The sequence below is a fragment of the Hyperolius riggenbachi genome, chromosome 7 (genome assembly GCF_040937935.1).
Source record: "Hyperolius riggenbachi isolate aHypRig1 chromosome 7, aHypRig1.pri, whole genome shotgun sequence".
Taxonomy (NCBI): Eukaryota; Metazoa; Chordata; class Amphibia; order Anura; family Hyperoliidae; genus Hyperolius; species Hyperolius riggenbachi.
The window spans coordinates 212,196,745-212,221,057 of record NC_090652.1 but is presented as its reverse complement, the minus strand read 5'-3'; the positions used below and the strand labels follow the sequence as shown (position 1 = coordinate 212,221,057).

General features: G+C 44.4%; 1 protein-coding gene across 1 annotated transcript in view; it reads right to left on the bottom strand.

The window, feature by feature from the left end:
- The window catches only part of LOC137524806 (aldehyde oxidase-like), a 339,511-nt gene that overhangs the window by 106,235 nt on the left and 208,963 nt on the right, over nt 1-24,313 (bottom strand). Inside the window, exons 8-11 of the mRNA XM_068245128.1 lie at nt 22,208-22,269; nt 18,471-18,581; nt 16,030-16,110; nt 11,355-11,496 (exon numbers count right to left, since the gene is read on the bottom strand). Of these exons, the coding sequence (XP_068101229.1) occupies nt 11,355-11,496; nt 16,030-16,110; nt 18,471-18,581; nt 22,208-22,269 (396 nt within the window). The remainder of the gene's footprint in view (nt 1-11,354; nt 11,497-16,029; nt 16,111-18,470; nt 18,582-22,207; nt 22,270-24,313) is intronic.

Genomic DNA, 24,313 nt, shown 5'->3' with positions numbered 1-24,313 from the left:
GATTAACACGACCAACCAGAGCCGTGAAGGAACGTCCGTATTTTCAAAGGAAGATAGGATTGATTTTAGGGGAGAAAAGTGGATCCCTAAGCACCCCAGTGATAACCTAACCCCCCTGACCGAAGTCATGGAAGGTTCTGTTTACTTATAATTGAGAAAAAGCAATATTAAAGCTTAAGGAATAGGGCTAATCATTTCTACTATAATACCAGACTGTAGGTCAAATAAATAACGACAAGGAGGGAGATCTCGGGGCCCAGTGGGATCATTTCCCCGAGCTCCACCCCAACGAGATTCTTTTTTTTTTTTTTTTTATCACAGTCCGGGAGAGAATGTATATGTACTAAACTGAAATGGGTACAGAGATCCACTAATTCCCCAGATACCACATAACCATATCTTACCCAAAGAGGGTAAGGAGAGATAAGAGTGATGAGGAAGGAAAGACAGATTGAAAAGAAAGAAAGTAAGTAGAAAAGCAGGAGATAGAAAGAAGAAAGTAGGTACCGACAGTTAGGAGTCCGAACACAGAGGCATTTAATGCATGGAGAGAACAAACGTCCTCACCATGGTGCAAGATGCTATACCTTCATTACACTCACATCAGGGGGGGAGAGTGAATATTGCATTGCACATATTTAAGGTGTTAGGCCATCATCTGCTTAAACTCATCTGACTCTTCATATTCATGCCATGGGGCCCAAGTACGGCTAAATTGTTCCTCTCTTTTATGCATTGATTGGGTCAGGTTTTCCATCAATTTAATATGTTGAATTTCCCTGATCCATTCAGTCACAGGGGGGGTCCGAACCGACTTCCAGTGACGGGCTATAGTCAGTCGCGCTGCATTGATCAAATGCTTTGAGAGAGATTTCTTATATTTACCAAGACGCCTAGGTGTATTATGTAGAAGATAATAGGATGGATCATCCGTAGAGTCCACCCCCGTGACTTTCGTGATTATAGATTTAACCTTATCCCAGAAGGGTATCACTCCTGGGCAATCCCAGAAGACGTGTATTAAAGTACCCCTATGAGTCAAGCAGCGCCAGCAATTAGGATTAGAGGATGGGAACATTTTCTGCAATCTGTCGGGCGTATAGTACCACTGCGTAAGTAATTTATAGCCAGACTCTTGCAGTTTACCTAAAATAGATGATTTTTGTGCTAAAATAATAATCTTACGCCACTGGTCAGTCGAGAAAGTTATGTGCAATGCATGTTCCCAATTGAGCTTCAAGGTGTCCGACAGGTCAGGGTTAACAACAAGTAGCGCGTATAATTGTGAGATCTCCTTAGATATAAAACCCTTCCCATCACATAGCCTTTCAAACTGGGTGAGGTTCCTTGCTAAAGAATTTCCGGGTGCTAAGCTAAGAAGATAATGCTTAAATTGCAAATATGACCAGTGGTCCAGGGCTGGGGCCTGTAATTGGGTGCGTAGTGCTCAGATGTCTTTCCACTCGCCGTTATCCAACAAATGATAAGCCCTCAGTAGGGGGGATCCTCTCCAGCACCTGTATGCTTCATTTCGAACTTCCAAGGGAAAACCTGGATTGTCCAATAGTGGTATCAGTGGCGAAGGCCATGGGGAGAGATGAAGAGAGTTATTAAGTCTATGGAAAAGCTTTATTGTATCCCCTATCAAGGGGTGCATAGTTCCCAGAGAGGAGGCCAGTTTTCCTGCCCACAGTAAATGCAAAAGTTGAGAACCTGCCAAATCTCTCTCCATCTCAACCCATCTTTTAAAAGGGCCATGTCGATGCCAATCCACTATACGGAGCAATACAGCTGCAGCATGGTATAACGCCATATCCGGTACTGCCATGCCTCCCATGCTCTTTGGTTGTGTTATCAAGGTGTATTTGAGTCTGGGCGGTTTACCCCGCCATATGAATCTCCTGAAGCATGATCTAATTTCTTTGAAAAAGGAAACAGGGGTAAGGATAGGTAGAGTCTGGAAAACATAGAGGAGCCGGGGGAGCACATTCATTTTGATAATATTAACTCTGCCAAACCATGTGAACTTGGCCACGTCCCATCTCTTGAGATCCGTTTTAATTCTAGTTAGTAAGGGTGCATAGTTAAGGGAAAAAAGTTCCGAAGGATTACTCGAGATTTTTGTGCCTAAATATGTAATAGCCTTGGGGGCCCACCGAAAGGCAAAATTGTTTTCTAATTGGGATTGTTGGAGGGGACTCAGGCCCACATTCAGTGCCTCACATTTGTCATAATTAATCTTAAGGCCTGCCAACTTGCCATATGCTGCGAATTCCTTTATTAGATTAGGGACTGTGATATGAGGATTGGTAATAAAGAAGAGCAGGTCATCAGCATAAGCTGCAGCCTTATGTTGTGATGTAGGGAGTTGGAGACCTGAGATATCGGGATTGGCCCGAATAGTGCACAAAAGTGGCTCTAGCGAAAGGGCGAAAATAAAGGGGGACAAGGGGCACCCCTGCCGAGTGCCATTGTGTATGTTCAAAGGCTCCGACAGTTCTCCATTAATTTTAATCCTGGCAGATGGTGTTCTATATAGTGCCAAAATGTGTGTCAATAAACGCTGAGGGAGTCCCACATGGCGCAAAGTACCCTCTATAAATTCCCATCGGACACGGTCGAAGGCTTTCTCCGCATCAGTGGATAGTAGCATCATTGGTGTGGCCCTCGACCGTGCCCAATGGATTGCTGACAGTGTTCTGAGGGTATTATCCCTAGCCTCTCTTGTTGGAATAAATCCCACTTGATCATAGTGTATTAATTGAGATATGAAGGGGGATAGGCGATTTGCTAATATTTTTGCATATGCCTTAAGATCAATGTTAAGCAGTGATATGGGCCTATAATTTGCACAGAGGGAGGGGTCTTTACCTGGCTTTGGGATTACTGTGATATGGGATGTCAACATGTCACCCGGGAAGGCCGTGGGGGCATCTGGGTCTGCGAGGGAGTTTAATGCTTTAAGTAATGGGGCTTGAAGGATCGGTAAATGTAACTTGTAGTAATCAATGGAGAAGCCATCGGGTGCGGGGGCCTTGCCAGAGGGGATCTGCGAGAAAGCTAGTTGCAATTCTGCCAGTGAAATGGGCTCCCCCAGCTCCTCCAGCTCTGATTCAGGTATAGAGGGCATCCCCGATTTTTTTATATATTCCTGAATGCGCTGCTGCAAGGAAATATCAACCCGTCTACTGGAGTGATCATGAGTATCATACAGTTTTTCATAGAAGCCTTTAAATATACGCGCTATTGATTGAGTTTTGTAATGCTTCTTAGAGCTGGTATCATTAATGTGTGGAATATAGTTTGTCGCCTGTTGGATTCGGAGTGCTCGTGCCAAAAGGCGTCCACATTTATTACCAAATTCGTAGTAGTGGCGCTGGCACCTGGATGCTGCGTAGCGCGCTTTGAAAAACAGGAGGGCTTTAAGCTTTTCACGCTCAGTGGTAAGAGCAACAAGGTCCGAGTCCAACAGTGAACTTGTATGCAATAATTGTAGTCTGTGTATTTCCCTGAGTGAGTTTTCAATGGCTTCATTCCTTTCCCTCTTGATTCTGCTCCCTTCCTTGATTAGAACCCCTCGGATGACGCACTTATGGGCAGCCCAGACAGACATTGGAGACATCCCCTCCACCTCATTGGTTTCAAAATAGTTTTCCAGGGCTCTTTTCACCTTCCCCTCCACCACTTTATCCTTTAAAAGGGAATCATTCAACCGCCATGTAAAAGGGCCTCGTCTACCCTCCAATATTTCCAGTGATACAACGACTGCCGAATGATCTGATAGTACACCCGGGAGTATCTCAGCCTTTGATGTTTGTGATATCAGATTGTGTGAAACAAGAATATGGTCGATGCGGGAGTAAGTCCCGTGTAGAGCGGAATAATAAGTGTACTCCCTGCCTGTCGGGTCTCGCAGCCGCCAAATATCAACAAGTTGTCTGGATCTCAATGCTAGTTTACATTTTAGGAGGATTCTGTGGGGTATGGCTGATCTGCCTGTGGAAGTATCAAGGGGGGGTTCTAGTGCCACATTTAGGTCCCCACCAAGGATTAAGGACCCTTCCGCAAAAGTATCGAGTTCATTAAGAAATTTTTCCAAGAAGGTATGCTGACCCATATTAGGTGCATAGTAAGAACCGAAAGTGTACATTTGTCTATTAATTAGGCCCTTTACAAGAAGAAACCGCCCATCAGTATCTGAGCTATGCTGGATTTGTGTCATGCACACCTTCTTGGAAAACAGGATAGCAACCCCCTTTGTTTTTGAATCTGCAGCATTGCTATAGTAAGCTAAAGGGAAGTATTTATTATCTAACCTGGGATGATCTGTTCCCCTAAGGTGTGTTTCTTGCAAGAACACCACATGTGTGTTTGACCTTTTAAGTTCAGCTAATAGTGATGACCTCTTCTCAGGCTTATTTAACCCCCTGATGTTGAGTGTTTTAACATTAAGTGATGCCATATGTCGTTGGTAAGTGGCTAGGCAGGCCTAGCCCCTCTGCCCTAGATCCCACGTCGGTCCCCGTAGTAAGAAGGAAGAAAAAGAGAAGGAATAGAAAGAGTAGAAAAAGTACTAAGAAGGAAAACAGAAGGTAGAAAACATACCTCCATTGGTAGAACTCTCGAGGGAAGAGACTCTCAGAGTTCACCACTCCAGTTAGGCCAGTCCTCTCATTCAAACTTGAAGAGAGGAGGTAATAATAAACGCACTGGCCCACAAGGGAAAGGGAAAAGAACCAGAGCATGTATCCGTAACCTTCGAGAGCTCCCGGCTCTCATTCTACCCACTTCAAACAAAGCAAATGTTTTACTCTATACCCTCACCTATCGGCATTTTAACAGCATTATCATATAAGTTGTACAAACAGTATTGAACAGCATAATAAGGCGAATAAACCTATAGTATGAACCCTTCCCTCCCAAACACCACGATTACCCTCCCCCTCCCTGAGAATCTCTGTCCTCCACCTCCGCAATACCATTGCATATTATTCCCTCTTCTTCAAACCTCAAGCAATATCAGTTAGGTCAGGGTGAACATATGATTGCCATGTGGGGATAAGGACCCCATCACAATAAAGCCAGAGTCTATATTCCATGAGCACTTTAGATTGCTTCGCTCCGAGATAATGTCAGAATGTCAATACCTCAGGGGTCACATTATGAAGAACTATGAAGAAGAGAGAGACATCCAATTAAGTTATATGCTATGCAGGGGAGGGGGGGGGGTCATCAGACAGTTAGTAGTTAGCTTTCCCTCCCTCCAAGAAGGTTGTCACAGAGTGTTCATAGTTTCACCGGGATCACTGGGCGGGGAGGGGGGGGGTATCAGCAACAGGCCAATATGGGGGAAAGGGGACATTCCTATGGATCGCCTTTGTAGTAATAAGACAGTACCTTAGATAGGCTAAGAGAATATTAAAAATATTTCACTTATGTGTCCTTGGCGGTAGCGCCTCGTGGTCTTCGCTCACGCTGAGGGCGCGCAAACTCCAAGGAGTCCGGGTCCCATTCCGGTACGGCAACCGAGGGGATTCCTATGGTGTTGAAGAAATCCGCAAGATCCCTCGGATGTTTAAGCGTGGCTGACTTGGAGCCCAAAGTTACGAACAGCTGGAACGGAAAGCCCCACTTGTATTCAGCTCCGGCCTGGTGCAGCGCTAGCAGGATGGGTTTCAGTGCCCGTCGCTGTGCCAAGGTGGAAGGGGCGAGATCCTGGTAGAAAGTGATTGTGGCCCCATCGAAGTCATAGGATCCCACGGTCCTAGCTGCGGTCATGATTGCTTCTTTTAGGGGGAAGTCATGTATTCTACAAATTACATCTCGCGGGGGCTCCGCTCCCTTGGGCATCGCTCGCAGCGCTCTATGGGCTCTGTCCATTTTGATCAGCGTACCTTCTGGCCTGTTGAGTAACCCATTGAAAATGGCTCTTAGGGTGTCCGGCAGATCTTCAGTTCTAGTAGCTTCAGGCAGGCCACGCACCCGTACATTATTCCTCCGGCTCCTATTTTGCAAGTCCTCCATCTGGGAGCGCATCTGGCTTTGTCGGAGTTCCGACTTCTCCTTATTCTCTTTGAGTGCTGCAACCTCAGCTTTAAGTGTTGCCACATCCGCCTCAAGGCCACTCACTCTCTGTGTCGTAGCTGTTATTTCTGCCCTCAAAGAAGCAATTTCCTCTTTCGTGGAGCTGACTTTTTGTTCGGTTTGCTGTTGCATATCAGCTTTCGTGGGCATTTCTCTAAGGTAGGCCCATAGTTCTTCCATTGCTCGGGCTTTCCCTGAGGAGCCCGGGGAACTTGCAGGGGAGGTGCCCGAGGTCGGTGTGTCGGCCATTTTGGGAGTCTTGCTGCGGGTAGCAGGTGGAGAGAAATACTTATCTAATGTCTCTTTAGTGCGCCTTGGGGTCTTGGAACGAGTTGCTCTGCCACGAGAACGACTTGCCATACCATTCCAGGTAAAGGGAGAGTAAGATATCCAGGGTAAAAGCTAAGTAAAAGCTACATCTGGCCGGGAGCTCCACTTCTTCACGTCCTCACACGGCCATGCCTAGCTCCGCCCCGTGTTAAACCGATTTAATCTGTTCAGTTGCATAAACTGCCTAAGGCTAGGTCCACCCTAGGTCAGTTGCAGATCGGATCCGTTTTTCTAAACTCTTTGTCCCCCCTTACCTCACCTGGGTCCCCCGTCCCCGCTACCCCCTTTAGCTAGTTTGCGCAAAAGTAATTACAATGTTGGTATGCGGCGAGCAGGGAGCTTACCTTCTCTCTACTTCCGCTCGCCATGTCACTGCCTGCAAAGCCGCCCTCTATACTTCGGAGGGTGACATTGCAGACAGTCACGCGGCGAGTGGAAGTAGAGAGAAGGTAAGCTCCCCGCTTCCCGCATACAAAAATTGTTACTTTTGCGCAAACTAGCTGGAGGGGGTAGCTGGGACAGGGGATCCAGGTGAGGGAGGGGGTGGGACGTCCCCTATCCCCGCCGACCGCTGCCACCCCCGTCCTGGCTGCTATCACCCTCCAGCATCGCAGACCCCTCTCCCCCCACAGGCTGTGACACAGAAACTGATCCGTTTCTGTGTCCAAATCTGCCTGCGTAGACGGGGATCCTTTTTTCCATTGCCTGCCACTACCCCTGCGTGTATCAAGATCCAGATCCATTGCGTGAAAATGCAGCAGATCCGGACCCTCCGTTCAGGTTTTAAAAATGGGTCCCGCAAACGCAGACTGATCCGTTTTTTGTTTGGGTGAAGACAGCTGCCATTTTTAACATTGCTATCCGTGGCTCCGGTTTTGATCAGGTTTTAAAAATGGAGCCACGGATACGTTTGCGGAACCTAGTGTGGACCAGGCCTAATTAAGGAGTTTGTTCGTCTCTTTGGCTCCAAACAAAAACGTTGAAACTCTTTCTGGGGCCTCCTTTTCAGACTCAGCGTCAGAAGCAACTGTTTCACACTCTTTTAAGGAAATAATCCAAATACCTTCCTATTCCTCCTCCAAAATCACAGAAACTGCACCTTTCCCAAATAATGGCGTGCCAAGCACAAGGGCCCGGAAGGGGGGGGGGGATAGGTAAGGAGTGACAGTTATAGAAGATCACTTAAAACTGTCTAATGTAGCCTGCACCTCATTTTAACAGAACCTATTACACCATTAAATATATTGGATTATTCTGCTGTAATCAAAGCGCCACTACATATCTGGCACAAAATTTGAGGGTATTCTAATGCTAACTTTGTAACAGGGCTTATCCACTGTTTTGCCCTTCGTCTTAGTCTGCCAAATTAAATGAGAAAAAACAAAACATATAATCACAAAACAAACCCCTTACACTAAACACATCCTGGAGTAAAAACACAAGATAAATAACTTAGCCATCAAACTTAACCATTTCTCACTGCTCTAGATGTATTCTGGGCCTGCTGAGCATTTTTTCCTTCTACCTGGCTTCCAGCAGCCAGTGACGTGGATGCAGACTCCGTATCAGCCAAAGCAGAGAAGACTACAGCCTAACTTCCGGTCCTTTTAAGGCAGGCTTCTACACCCCGTTGAGAGACTAGCGCAGCTGAGAGCACTTTCCCTAATCTGCTTGACAGCTATGCGATCCAGAACAGCTATGCGATCAAGATCGCTGGAGAAAGTTGCATTAGTGCCAAAACTCCATCTTAGGTCCTTGTGCACTAACACGGCTGCACACACCACTCAAGGCTGCACAGTGCATACAGAAGGTACGCCAGGGATGTGGGCAGAAGAATCCAACTCCCCAGCAATCTCTGCCTCAGTCCCCCATACTATCGTGTGGTCATGCGACATCACTCGCAACTATGAACTACCACCCGGAAGACAACGGAGGAACCATGTGCCATCCCAGATAGCTCACTCCTGCTCTGGATTCCCCGCAGATGGAGGCACACTCCCCTGCCGCATAGCTATATGGAAGAGGAGACCAGAGGATCATATACCCTGTCCAGAATGGACCAGTACCTGACCGCAACGTAACAGAAACCCTTAAATAAGGGAAAAAACATGAGCCTCGTCCTCTGATGTTTCACAGTGAAAACACAAAATGAACTGAGGATCGAGGGGGAGGTGGTGCCTTTTATGACCGTATGTTCTTGTCTTTAGTGTATCCTCAAGAAGACGGGGACACCACTCTCCTACGTTTTTCCATTATGATGGCTGGAAAAAATACTGCATATAGGCCTGCAGTGAAGAGCCCCTGCTTGTAATAGCTTCTGAGCCAGTGACTCATTAGTATGCAGATTAGGTGTTCTGATTTAAATGCTTGCTTGTTTCAGAAATGTGACTTAAAAACGACTGAAATTAAAAGTTTAACATTACAGCCAAGAAGCTTGTATTTTCTTAAAAGAAAATTAAGATGGGGCCTCTGAATTGGATCCTTCTCCGTTATCTAGACATCAACTATATTTATAATAATAATTATTCCACCGTTTCTCCTGTCGGACTCAAAACGCTCAACAGCTGCAGCCACTAGGAGCGCGCTCAGTAGAAGCGTTAAGCTCAACACACACCATACAATCTTGGTTGTACAATCTTACCACTTTCATGTAGTATATGAGTTTATCCGATCAATCATTCAAGGTATTTTCAATCTGTTGGCCCTTATGCTACATAGATTTGGTAAATCTGTACAACCAAGATTGTATGGTGTGTGTTGAGCTTTAGGGAGATGCAAGATGCCAATACAGTGGCCTGTTATTAGCTGAGAAAGGTCATTTCAGATTCCTTCTCTTTATACCTGTCCTAATTCTGAAGGATAGAATTTAAGGTGGCCATAAATTAGGCGACTTGGCTGCTGATCAACCATCCGATTTGATTATTATAATTAGATTGGATGAAAATCGGTGCTGGCAAGAACATGCCTGATCAACGATGTGGCCAATTTTGAGCTGAAATTGGTCACATGTATCAATCTGACATACTGCAAGATGTAGGGCTGACATGCTCGATCAGGTGTGCGGCAGTTATGGTGTGCGATATTGGACGAACGACGAACGCAATGGAACCACTGCCACTGCCCCCCCCCCTACCCCGTGTAAAATGTGTACAGTAACAACTTCAATCATGTAGGGTGTGTATTTGCATGAAGTACAGAGTGTAGAGCCAATGGCAGGCACAGACAGGTAAAGTATACTGCACAGGGCACATTTTACTTTAGGGGGACAGTCCTGGGGCAGGTGAGGCAGCAGATGTGGCGTCACATGGCCGATTCAGGAGCTATTTCATTCTGGAATCGGCCTGCGGTGTATGGGCAGGCAACAAATCTCTCTCCAATCTGATTTGATCAGAGAGGGATCTGTCTCTTGGTCGATCTGCTCATACATCATCTGATGTATGGGCACCTTTACAGATGTTCAATGGAACATGTATGTAAAACCTGATCATTCAGGTAAAGCACCAATCAGTGAATGTAACTACTGTATATTCTGGCTTATAAGACTACTTTTTAACCCTTGAAAATCTTCTGAAAAGTCAGGGGTCGTCTTATACATGGGTGTCATTGATGCCGGGCGATACCCCCTATCCTGTTACCGCCTCTCAGATCTTGCTGCTGAGGACTGTAGTGAAGCAGCACAGGCACACATGTGCGAGATCTGAGAGGCAAAGAAGGAGGTAAATAGGATACAAGGGTGGGCCAGAAGGGAGAAAGAGGCGTGTTTTATGGGCTCAGCAAAATCTATTCTTCCCTACCACTCTGATAAACAGGTAGACAAGGAGAGCTGACCAATCCACCCAGTCAATCGTCTATATACTATTATATGCTGAATACCACATACAGTACAGCACCAGTATCTGTTCATACATAGCACCAGTATGTGATTTTTTTTTATTTTGTGTGCGTTGGAAGAGGGGTAGTCTTATACGGCGAGTATATCCCAAACTCTATATTTTAGCTGGAAAGTTGGGGGGTGGGGGGGTCGGTACTTTACTCAATTCTATTTTCCTTTACATGATATGGACAAGCACCGCCTATAGAAAATGCCTATTATCTTCAAGTTCATTGCAGCTAAGGCTAACCTGTGCTTTGGACCTGTACCGTGGGCACAATACAGAACTTCTTATCATGATCAGATCTGCAGGTTGAACATTACTAGTAAACACAGCTCAAGTCAGAATAAGCAAGTCTTATCATTCATGCGCATGTGGATCACTGTTGATCACTGTTTACGGCCCAAGCTTTTTCCTGATTGATTTGGCCTATCAGTTTCTTTGTTTTCAGGCAATACAATCTGAATCTGATCGAAAATATAATTGTTCACTAAGATTTGTACTATTAATAAGTACATTTAGCCAGAATTGATAAGACTACAACAAGAACTTGACTTTATTAACATTCTGAGGTCAGTTTTCACAGTGAACATGTTATCTCATAACTCAAGTTCTTATTTGATCACTTTTTTCGGTATCTTAAATGTTTATGTGTTAAAGGGAGATGACATAAAACACATTCTGCCAATACTAGGTAGGGGAGAGGTTAGATTATTAAACGCTGGTATGTTACTTTGCCTAAGAAGTAAAAAACAGCTATTAGCGTCTCTATTCCAAAAACAGGGCTAAACCACAGCGCAGAACGCTTTTTCCGTTCCATTTTTAAAAACACGATTCATAGACTTGCATTGAAATCAGGGTAAAATCGCACAAAAATATCTACAATCGCAATTTTTCAAAAAATCATGTTTGCGGCAGTTTTACCACGGTTTTAGTGCAAGTCAATGGAGTGTGTTTTTAAAAAGGAGAAAGTGCTCAGTCCATGGTGCGTAAAGTAGCTGCTTCCAGGTCTCCTCTCTTCATATAAGGATAATATTTGCAATAATTTATGCATAATTTCCAACCTACCTACTGCCGTGTTCCCAACTACAAGTGGAGCCTTTGGATATTGTTCCTTTAGTTGCAATAACTCCTGGAGAGTGGTGGGTGAAAACCACTTAATGCGTTCTCCCTGAAATGTCTGGCTCCTCTTGGTCTCATTGTCCATTATCTGGTAAAAGGAAAACAGTAACATAATGAACTACTGTATGTTCTGTAATGTTCCGGGAAGAGAAATTGTCACAGACAATAAAGTAAATGAAAACAAGCGGTTTAGTCCCATTTTTAAAATTGTATGCGGACGCTTGAAGCTCATATCTAATGCCAGCAGTAAGACATTCCTTGTTTGTAACCAATCAATCGTTAATCCTCTTCACTCCACATGCTCTTACAGCAAGTTGTAAATCTGGTAGTAATAAAAGTAACTAGGCTGCAAAAATTAGAAGAACTTAGCTTCTAAAATGTACTGGGTCAACTCACCACATCGAGATTCCCTCCTTAGGATCGGCCCTTACTCTACCCGCACCAGTCAACATAAATCTCAAATTCAAGCTATTATAATTATTATTATTTAGTATGTATATAACGCTGACATCATACGCAGTGCTGTACAGTATATATATATATATATTTTTTTTTTGTCTTGTCACTAACTGTCCCTCAAAGGAGTTCACAATCTAATCCCTATAATTGTCATTTGTCTATGTATGCATCATGTAGTGTAGTCAAGGGCCAATTTAGGGGGGATCCAATTAACTTATCTGTATGTTTTTGGGATGTGGGAGGAAACCCACACAGACACAGGGAGAACATACAAACTCTTTGCAGATAGTGCCCTGGCTGGGGTTCAAACTGGGAACCCAGCGCTGCAAGGCGAGAGCACTAACCACTACGCCACCGTGCTGAGGTAATTTCTTGTTCCACTTTTAAAGAATCAATCTTCTTTGCTCCAGGAAGTAACAAACTGCACCACTCAAACCTAAATACAAGGGCTGTGCTGGCATAGGTGCAGGAGTGCTACAGCATGGAGCCTGACCACTATGGCTGCTAAGACACATACACTAGCAAGGGTAGCCATGCTCATCCTGCTGGGGCTTAAAGGACAACTATCAAACCTTGCCAAAGCATGTGGATGGGCCTCTGTGGATCAGGTTTCCTCAGAAGGCTGCAAAGGGAGAGATGAGACACTATAGAAGACAGTGTTACAGCATTGCTCGTCAGGGCCGGCGCTACCATAGAGGCAAAGGGGGCAATTGCCCCAGGGCCCCTGAGCACTCCAAGGTCCCCCAGGTCTCCCCCTGCCTTGTGCCCTCTGAGATCCCTGCACTGATTTGTCATGATTAGAAAGTCACCTATCCCAGCTAACTGCTTTATTCATGCTCCCTTTCCTCATCCCCACTGTCTGCCTTTTCTCCACGACCAGTTATTATGAAATGACAAGCACAGAGTCATGGAAAATAGGTAGCGGGGATGAAAACAAGGAGCATGATTGGAGCAGTACGCCGGGATAGTTAAGTTGCTATTCTGACAAAAACAGTGCAGGGACCCTGGGGAACACAGTAAATTTGAAGGGGGTGAACTGGAGGGCGGCAGCAGCTGGCTTTGGAGCCCTGGAGATGAATGTGCTGGGGGAGGGGGCTTTCAGGTTAATTTTGCCCCAGGGCCCCATTGTGACTTGAACCGGCCCAGTTGCTCGTATTGGTCTCTCGTTCATCGCAGATTGTTCTTGCCGCGGTTGTTTGGCTCTCAACCTGTGGTGGAGGGGACACAATATGTAGATTATGGCACACACCACTTCACATATCGGTCATGATAGTCTGTTCTACTTTCCGGCGCTTACTGGACCTTTTTAGGGTGGTGTTTGTAAGGTACAAGATTCAAGGGGAGAGATCATTTTCTTTTAAAGTAACATTCTTGTATTAAAAAAGCGCTTCTAATGATTTATAGCTGTCTGCTAAAATAGGCAAGGTTTGATAGTTTATAAAAGTCCTTAATAATAGAGAAAAACATAAAAATCATTTATAATAGATTAAAACATGTGCTGAGGAAAGTGTTTAATTTACATGAAAACATACAATCAAAACAAGAGATTGTTGGGTTGTGGGCTTTAAATGAGGAAAGCATTAGGTATAGAGTAGAGGATATGATATTTAAACTTCTTAATTAGCAAAGGAAGAATAAATCAATATTAGCTGGGTTTCTTGAGTACTGGTAACTGTGTACCAAGTATCATCAAATAATCTGGTGATGATATCAAATATGATTGCGAACATTTTTTAGCATTAGCGCTGCAATTCTAACATTTTTTGCGCATTGCACTGCTAACGCTAAAAAAATGTATGTGTTAATGTTCCTGCACCAGCGGCAATGCGTAAAAATGGAAGCAATGCAGCCTGCCGACCCAGAGGTCGGCAAAAACGAAACTAGCTGGCGGCGGGGGACTGGAGCAGCAGTGAGTGCCTGACAATTCCTTTAAGAAACGTGCCAATCCATCCATAGTACAGCAATGCCCCCCCCCCCCCCCCCCTTGCTGAATTCCTCAGTCAGAGCCTCCCAGTATCAATACAACAGATGTATTGGATACCTCAGCAACAGCTATTTCCCTCACACACACTGAGAGACCTTCCCAACTCCTCCAATTTTACAACAGTTTCAGAAGGAAACTGCACTATTTAGTGATTTCTTAAGACAGTTCTGCACGGATTTCTAAAAACCTACCAACATATTGGCTATCATTCACAAAGCATTTCCGGATGCGGAAATGCTTAAAACAGCTGACTTTACCGAACACTTAGCAAATTCTCCATTGATAAAGGCTCTTTCTGCATAAAAAGCTGACATTACCGAGCAGAGCGATAAATCACCGCCTTGTGCGGTGATTATCGTAAAAAATGTAACAAAATGTTAATTCATAAAGATTACCGCAAGCGGTGTGAGGCCGGGAAGTACCGCTCCCTTGGATGTGGCGATAACAATGTTAAGTTAATGGAGACACAGACCTCCCAGGCAGCTGCAGTAGAGTGGAACATGGAGAAATGTATCAACTTGGCAGCTTCCTGTGTTTCCGCAAGCCTACCGCCTGCCTACTGCCAGCCTAGTTCGGGGAATCTCCGCACTGCTATCACAACTGTATACATTTTTATGAATGAGCAGACAGAAGTCTAAAATACCGCCAGCAGTGTTTTCCCGCACTGATTTACTTTACCGACAACCCGTTTATGAATGATAGCCTTTGTCTCAGACACTCTTGATAAATGTCCCCCTCTGAGTTCAGGAGTTGGAAAGACAGGACAAGGAGCAAGTAGTGGGGTCCTCTTGGAATGCAGAAATGTCCTCTTCGAAGGTTTCTTAAAGTGGACCTGAACTCATGCACAGGACACTAGGAAAACACAGATTAATCCCCTCTGTTTGTGTTTAGAATAAAGAGCCTGTCCAATTCCCCCTCAGCTGCAAGTAATCACAATTGTAATTCAAGCTCTCAGCTGCATCAGCACATCTCGGCAGCCTCAGCTAATTTTAAACACAGGATGTTAACCTGACTGCTATTCTCTGGTATTCTCTAAACATCATATTCAAATTCGTATGGATTTGAGCAGGATGTTAATCCATTGTCTACTTCCATGAAAGCAGAAAGTAGACACACTGCAGATTTATTGCAGGAGTTATGTGGACTGTGACAAATACATATTTTTCTTTAAAGGCTATTATGCTGCTGCTCATCTTTTAGAGCAGAGAGGAAGTTCTAAGTTCAGGTCCACTTTAAACAGAGATGGAGTCTGTTAAGGCCAGTATTTATTTATGCAATTTCCCCAAAACAGAAACTGCCTTTGGAGCCTCCATGATGGCTGGATTATTACATAATGTATCTGGCTGCAAGGCCCTGTCAATGAGGTTGGAATCCCAGGACCCTGGTAATGAAGACATGGGCCCATAGACTTAGAGAAAAAAAGGCTAGGAAAATGCCTAGATAAAAACAGAAGTCTATTCCAGAGCGCCCATATTGTTTTTCTTTTTTAAACTTTTTCTTTATATTCAACATAGCACGACAGAACATACATGCTTAATTAAGAAGATAATTACAAGATGTAATTGCCATGTCCATTTTCACTTCTAATAAACAAAAATTTGGGTTTCAACAATAAGACATTCAACATTTTCTGATAAAAAAAAAAAGTTTGACGGAGTGACAAGAATCAAAATACAAAATGTTAGGAACTTTTAGAATAGCATCAATGATATCTTCCCCTTAGATTGGAATAATAAATGTGTTCTCATATTAGGTCTATTGTCCATGACTAAGTGTCTGAACTTGCCCATATTGTTTTAGAGAATATTCAGAACTTACCTTATTAATGACCAGCAGGCAATGGCTAGTAAGTATAGTACCAGCACTCAGACAAAGTCTGCAGGATCTCGGACTTGGATGTAAACTGTGTGTATGTGTTTGGTGGAGCTGTAAAGCACCCCATTACCAGTTCACTTCATAGAGTTTATTGATTCACAAGTGAGATCAGAGATCTACAGCAATTATCAGTCTGCCACAAATCTGTCACATATTTGTCAAATCTGTTAATTTAGTTCTACATATATTGACCTTTGGTACCTCTGTGCCATGTGGTGTGCACACAGACAACACAATTTATACAATAGATATTAGTAAAGAACTTATTGTGCAGAAATAGGAAAATAGAGTGAATGGGCTTACGATGAGTGCTGGTGGAAATATTAGTTCCTGAGTTGGATCCAGGGGCAAGAAATGTTTTTCTTGGAATAATCCTGTGCAGATCTGAAAAGGAAACAAAAAACAACCCAAATCAACTCAACTCCAAAGGAAATGACATTTCAAATAAATGCTTTAATATGAAGGTTTAGAATAGAGCAGGAATTTAAAACACACAAAAACAACTGGTTAGTTGCCTTGTGTTAGCAAGTGGGTGACTCTATTGGTATTTGGTTAGGAATTGATCTGTTCAAGGTAAAAGATCCTGTGTGTACCTGTGCTTGCCTGCATCTGTGGAACTGCTTATCCAGAACACTAGTTTGACACCCACTTCCTGCTATACATGCATCCTTGCTAGAGGACAAATGTTTCTATAGTAATACAGGAAGGGCTGGTTCTAGCTACAATTGGACCCTGGGTAAAGTTAACATAGGGCCCCTCTTTGCACCTCCCCTGATGCTCCTCCCCACATTAGCATCATGTGACCCAAATCCCCCAACCTCCCACTTCCCCATCCCCAGCTGCTAGGTCCTAAAGGTCTCCCTCCAACTTTATCATGGTTCTCAGGGCCCCTGAAAAGCTTTTGGCAGCAGAGCAAATTTACCTGTCTGGTTGGCACACTCCTCCATCAGTCCGTGCGCTCCAATTTTCATCTTTGCAGGGATGCCTCTTCTCCATGACCCGGCGGCATGATATTATGAAATACTATACTGCTAGGCCACTGCGGGCCAGGGCTCTTGGGCACTGGGCAATTGCCTAGTCTGCCCCGATGGAAGCGCTGGCCCTGAATGCAGAGATGCTGGTAAATATGGTTGACCGCTTATTGTTCTGCCTAATTTGAGTGTTGCATGGTCACATCTAAGTGAATAACTTTCAGTTCCTTTGGGGAGTAAGTGTGTGTGTGTGTGTGGGGGGGGGGGGAGGAGACCTTTCTAATGCATCTAATGCACTGTGGGGTAATTGTTCCAATCCCACCCACAATAGTATTCAGCAGATGCATACATAAAAAGAGGAAACATTAAGAGTAAAAAAAAAGCAATTAAATAACTTCTTCCCACTCCTATACATTTTCTTTTCTTCTTACTAAGCTGACCCGAGAAACAAGTTCAAAAGGAATCCCATTCACCATTTTATGCAGGAGAAGCCATGCCCTGACAAATATTATTATATTACTTAACATCACATTGAAGGTAAGTTAGCTAGAAGCTATAGAATCATACAAAAAACATAAAAAATGTAATCATGTGGACAAAGTAATTTGTGTAAGTATTAGTAAGTGAAAGAAACAGAGTACCCAGCAAGCTCATGTTAAACCAGAACTCTCAGGAGAAATTCCAGTCCACCAAACGAAGTTGCGATCACAATCCTGCCCTCCTAACAGGAGCCTAGGATTTCCCAGATTGTTTCTTGAGTTTTATGCATAACAGCCCTCCTTCCTGGGCAGCAACAGCAACAGTAATCACCTTCAAACACAAAGCGGAACTCGCATAGTGTAAAAAAACTTTAAGATTTATTACTAAAATTGCTTAAAAGATCTGCGTACCAGATTGAAGATCAAACAAGCGCTTCTCTATGTGTGCCAGCACCGCCGCGGTCGGAACTCCGCTGCACGCCACAGTCCCCGCTCTGATCAGTTCCCCCTTCCGTCCTGCGTGACTCCTAGCTCCGCCCTACGCGTTTCGTCATTCGACTCATCAGGGGCATGGAGTCACGCTGGATTAGGACGTTATTTCAATACCTCGACGTACCCTCCCTCTTCCCCTATCTCCGTACCAGTGCCCACCCACCTCATGCATATTCATGCATCCCGCCCTATCTTCTAACAGCAGGCAACGGGATCCCCGTTCTGTGCAGACATTACAATTTATAATACACCCCCCTCACAATTATTCCCCCCACCCTACCACCCCCCTACCACATTCACCCATAGACCCACATAAGCATTTCCTCATTCTATCTAACTACGTAATTTCAAGTGTCAACTCCGTATAGACCCATAAATGGTCCTGTAGCACCATCTGCTTATGTGGGTCTATGGGTGAATGTGGTAGGGGGGTGGTGGTTGCTCTTTTAAGCAATTTTAGTAATAAATCTTAAAGTTTTTTTACACTATGCGAGTTCCGCTTTGTGTTTGAAGGTGATTACTGTTGCTGTTGCTGCCCAGGAAGGAGGGCTGTTATGCATAAAACTCAAGAAACAATCTGGGAAATCCTAGGCTCCTGTTAGGAGGGCAGGATTGTGATCGCAACTTCGTTTGGTGGACTGGAATTTGTTGGAGAGTGTGTGTACTCGGTTGAAGTCTGCGGATCCCCAATACAAAACTGGTGACATTGGTGCTAACTTTATACTATTTATATTGCTGTGGAGCGCTGTCCTTTTCTCCTCTCCTGGGAGTGATTTTTGGTGTCAGGAGAAATTGCTCTTACATCTTCAGAAGCTTCAAGAGTTTCATCTAGTCCATTCACTCCATTACTCTTGCTTGTGTCTCCATTCTCACAATAAGCACCATTTTCCTTCAGTTGACAGCAATCCTTTTTCTAAATAAAGAAAGTAAAAGAAAACAACAAGGTATGAACTTGTTACATTTAGGGCTTGGTGCTGTGTCAAGGAAGGCACTCTCCAAGGCTTCAACTCAAACATAGAATGTATACGTGTGTGTTGACATGCTTGCATCATGTACTTTCCACAGCAAGCTTTACATTTTCAGTTCTATCACATCCCAAACCACCACCAGCCTGGATGGCAGCCACAAGATAAGTTCAGTCTATAATTTATGCTGTTGATGCCAAGTACATACCTTACCTAACCAGCTGTTCCCCAGCAGAAACAGGCCAGGCTACAGTCTTCAATCTTCAGCTGTCCGGATTTGGAGAGTGTGCACTCACTATAGACTAAGCTTTCTGATCTTAGTTGACAGGACTGTGGAACCTGGTGTGGTTGAATGTGTTGCATATTCTGAGATGCGTTTCTGCCCACCATGGCTGTTAAGAGTAGTTAGAGTGTTGCAGCCTGAAGTGAAGATTACATTTTGTTCCCTGAAAACCAGTCTGGCCACTCAAATAATAAGGCATATTAATTTGCAGAGCTGCCACTCACTATACATTTTTTGTATGAGAGCAGTTAAAAGATCCAGAGGAGTTAGGCCCGGTTCACACTTGCGGTGGCCCTCCGGAATCGCCGTGCCGGAACCGCACCGCTTGCAGAACGGACGGAACGGACGCACGGCATAGCAATGAAAGCCTATGCGTCCGTTCACATGCGTCCGTTCTGCCGAACCGGAGCCGGACCGGATCCGGACTCCGTTCCAACATGCGCTATTTTTTCATCCGGCTCCTCCGGCAGCCGTATCCGGGGCGGAGCCGGACTGCACCATCCGGCCAATACAAACCAATGGGAACCGGAGAGCGCACAACACACAGGCTGAGAAATCCGGATGTTCTACCCCACTTCCTATGGGGATTGTTGCGGCAATATTGGATGGGGACACATGGGCAAGCATTTTGGAGTGGAGCAGCACAGCTGGATCCGGATCCGGAGATGTTGGCAGCATGTCGCAGGTGGAGGTGAGTGCTAAACAGCAGAGGGCCTGATTCCACAGGTCCCCCTTCTGCTGACCTCCCAGACCCCCAACTTCTTTTTTGTTTTTAACGTTTTTTTGCCAAACGGATCCGGATCGCATCCTGATGGACACCTGATGCAACCTGACCGGATCGGATCCGGATCAGAACCGTACGGTTCCGATCCGGATCCGGTCCGGATCCGGTCAGGTCATCCGGTCCGTTTGGCAAACAACCGCAAGTGTGAACCGGGCCTAAGTGGAGGCACTTTAATGTCTTCTAAATGCCTTAAAATGCTTATCAAATTTGTTTGAGGCATTTTGAAATACCTCTGTGGGAGCAAGTCTAAAAACGCGCAGCATTTTTTATGCCTATGTGCAAACACACTCTCACCATGACTTTAGGACCTGTTCACAAACATTGATTTATTTATGCTTTAATCCAGGCATTACAAGCCTGTTCACAAATAGTATTTCAAAATGCTTCAAGCACACAGATTCGGCAAGCATTTTGAAGCATTATTGCTTCGATTTCCTGCAATGGACCACTCTGCTGCTCTTAAATTCTGCAAACTGATTCACAACTCTGGCATTTTGATGGTTATGTGTTGGATTGCTTGACTCCCTCAACGAGTTTTTGGAATAAAATTATTTCAAAATACATTTCTTTAAATGTATGGTTTCTAAATTTATAGCAATTGAGCATTAAAAACTGACTTGACTTCTTCACATTCAGATTTCTCAAAAAGTCTTTCCTATTAGGTAGTAAAGGTTTTCCCGTTTATTTGACCAAAACGATGAAATCAAATGAAAGTTGTAAAATAATCTTTTTTCGATCAAGAAAAAGGAACAATTATCCTGTTTTTTTCAATGAAAATCTGATCAGACATGTTGAATAAATCTTTATATTCGGTCTAATGCTGGGTACACACGATGCATGTTTTCGGTCGATTTTCAGTCCGATCAATTTCTGATTCAATTATGTGATCTTTTCTTATTTATTTCCATTCACTTCTATGAGAAATCGATCAGAAAAACCATTGAAAATATGATCGGACATGTTGGAAATTATCTATCGAACCATCTATCTAATACAAAATTGTATGGTGTGTACCTAGCATTAGGGCTCAAACCCACTACCAGCCTTTTTCTAAGCATTAGGGATTTGAAAAGCTCTTGCTAATGCAATGCTATGGGGGATTTTTATAAAATCACATAACTCAAGTGGGATCACACCCATAGCATTACATTAGTAAGAGCTCTTCAAATCACAAAGCACTCAGAAAAGCGCTCCTAGTGGGTTCCAGGCCTAACGGAATAATCAAACTAAATTATCTAATCAAAAAAATTTGAAAAATTGTACCATGAATGGGCACCATTACTTTTCAAACTGATCTTTAACCTCCTGAGCGTTATGCCGCTCAGGAGGTTTTACAGCTTAAGAGTCCCCAGGATTAATCCAACAGATTGCATGGCTGCAAAAGGCTTAGCTAGCACTAGACTAGCTAGTATAGTTAGCTGGCACCCCCCGATCGCCCTTGATCTCCCAATTCAGCCACTTAATACATTACCCAGCCTGGCTCCAGCGATCAGCGCAGCCTCCCTGCAAATCTCCGATCTTCTCTATAGAGAGGATCGTACATGACGTCATGACATCACCGACGTCATGCGCAGACCCCATCCACCCCATTGAGAGACCAGAGCTGTGCGGGGAGGCTGCGCCGATCGCTGGAGCCAGGCTGGGCAATGTATTAAGTGGCGCGATCGAGGGGGAAGGAGGAACACACTGGATGTTGCTGGTGGGGTGAGCAGGATAGAGAAAAGGAGGAACACACTGGGTGCTGCTGGTGAGCCGAGCAGACTAGAGTGAAGGAGAAACACACTGGGTGCTGCTGGTGAGCCGAGCAGACTAGAGTGAAGGAGAAACACACTGGGTGCTGCTGGTGAGCCGAGCAGACTAGAGTGAAGGAGAAACACATTGGGTGCTGCTGGTGGGGTGAGGTAAGTCAGCATTAGTAGCAATAACCTCCAAAATCTCATAACCCCCCTAAAATAATTCTCCCATAATCAACCATGCAAAACCCATCTTCAGTCACAGGAAAATTTCAACTAATTAGTAAATTGAGTTCTCAATTTTTTTTTCATGTGAAGTTAAATATCCGCAGCTAAACATCATTTACTAAAATTTTGATCACATGACCGTAGGCACCAGAATATAGGCAATCCGTTTCAAACTTTGTGGAGGTGAGGCTGTACTTGCTACTATGATTGCTTAGTTCAGACTGGAAGGTGGAAGACACACACTGAATTTCTAATAAAACTGCAGTCTATAGAACTGACAGCCTGTAGTGCTGGAAGTGTCCAGTACCTGGGCCTCTGACTGTTACTTTACAAGAGATTTATTTACATCAAAGCACTCCCACATAGAAGCAGAGGTAATGCTACTGAGCGCTTATGTAGATCTAGGAACACCTTTATGTCTGGAGTGAGACTTTAGCTGAAGAAAATAAAAAAACAAAAAAAACAATAAAAGGGGCAAAAAAAAACATTACCTACAGCCATCGAATATCTGAAATTGAGTAATACTTCACTGAGCCAGATGCTTACACTACAAAAGGTCCTACAGCCATCCATGATTGGTCTGTATCCAGTGCAGCGACATAAGTTACCTAACAAAAAGGAAATAAGTAACACCGTTAAATCCAAACTCATGAAACTGTATTTCTCATTCTGCAATTCACTCGTGTATTCTAGATTAAATATTCACCTTGAGCAGAGCAAAAGCTTCACAGCACTCCCTTTCCCCAGGCCAACAGAAATCTTGCAAGAAGCCCGAGGAGGGGGGAGGATTAACAATTTTATGCTTGGTGTTTAATTTTAATAATGAAAAGCAATGGAAGAGAAATGCAGCATGTAATACACTTGAAAATATATGCCTATTATGTTCTCTAAACTCTCTTTTGGATTGTTATTTAAATTTCCCAGTTAAAAGGGGAACTTTAGCAAAAAGGGAAAAAATAAATCAATACATTGCATAGTAAGAAGTTTAAAAATAAAAGAGAAATCAAGAAATCGATAATCACAATGTAATGTGTTCATATTGTTTGATCCACAAATTGTAGAGATGGCCCGAACGGTTCGCTGGAGAACTTGTTCGCGCGAACTTAGCTGGTTCGAGTTTGCGGTGAACCGCGAACACTTACCTAGTTTGACCCGCCCCCTATACTACATCATTGGGCTAAACTTTGACCCTCTACATCACAGTCAGCAGACACATGGCAGCCAATCAGGCTGCACTCCCTCCTGGAGCCCCCCTCCCCCTTATAAAAGGTAGCAGCGTCGGCAATGTTCTCACTCTGTGTGCTGCTGTACTAGTGAGAGAAGGGAGAGACATTGGAGAGATAGGGAAAGCGGAGGTTAGGAGGTCTGTTAGGTTGCTCCTTGCTGATATTTGTTGATGAAAAGCACCCCAAAACTGCTCTTTTGAGAGCTAATGTTCTTCTGATGGGTTTTGTGTGTGTGTGTGTGTGTGTGTGTGTGTGTGCCACTGACACTGCATATACAGCCCTGTCTGTCACAGCTGGCCCTTGCTAATTGCTGTACTGTGCCAGGCCCAACACATTCAGTGCATAACTTTCATTGCCTCTGTGTGATTGCACTTTGTATTATACCACCAGCAGTCAGGTCAAAAAAGTGTTCAGTACCTCACATTTATTAAAATGAATGAAGCATGGATCTCGGAGGGCTACTGCCTGCCCGAAGACTAAGTCAGTCCCCACACACAGCATCTCTGCCTGCACGCCGTGTGACTGCCTGCCCCAAGACTAAGTCAGTCTCCACACAGCATCCCTGCCTGCCGGCCGCTGCTGCCTGCCCCAAGACTAACTCAGTCCCCACACAGCATCTCTGCCAGCAGGCCACTTGACTTCCTTCTCCGCCACCACCAACAGGGTCCAGACCAGGACTACAGGTGGATTCCTGAATTTTTAAGGCCGCTGCTAGCAGCGGTCGCTAACAAAAACAATAATTTTTTCTGGTGCGTGTACATGCCTGCCTAATTTTTCTGGCTGCACTGCGGCTGCAACAACAAAACAAAAGGCATGTACATATGTAAATTCTCCTTCATGATCGTTACCTTGTCGCGGTGAAGGGGCTTGCGTATCACAATAAGGCAGAGACCGGCTATATGAGTGTGTTGGGGGGCACACCTGACCCAAGATAATAAGGTTGTTGCTTCATTGTAGACAGTTCTGTCATTGAGCTACCTCAGGCCGACCACATGGGCTTGAAAGCCGCCATCGCCTGCACTCTCGCCATCGTGCGCACCTGTACAGCATGGCCATCACTACACAAACAGCTGTTTGCGATGCGTTACACAGTGAGTTTGGTCTATCAGTGTGACACAGTACACTACTTACACTAACTGCTGATCCATGTATACACACGCAAGATGTTTTTAAGCAATTTAGACCTTCAATTTAGCAATGCAATGTGATTTCTGCCTTTTAGGGATTATAACCCTGCTGAGAGGCAAATTCGTAATTTTCCCCCGCAACTTTTGGCATGTATCCCACCTCGCCATGCCCCCCTCCAAGTGTTAGACCCATTGAAACATCTTTTCCATCACTTTTGTGGCCAGAAACAGTGTTTGTAGTTTTTCAAGTTCGCCTGCCCATTGAAGTCTATTGCGGTTCGAAAAGTTTGCAGGTTCGC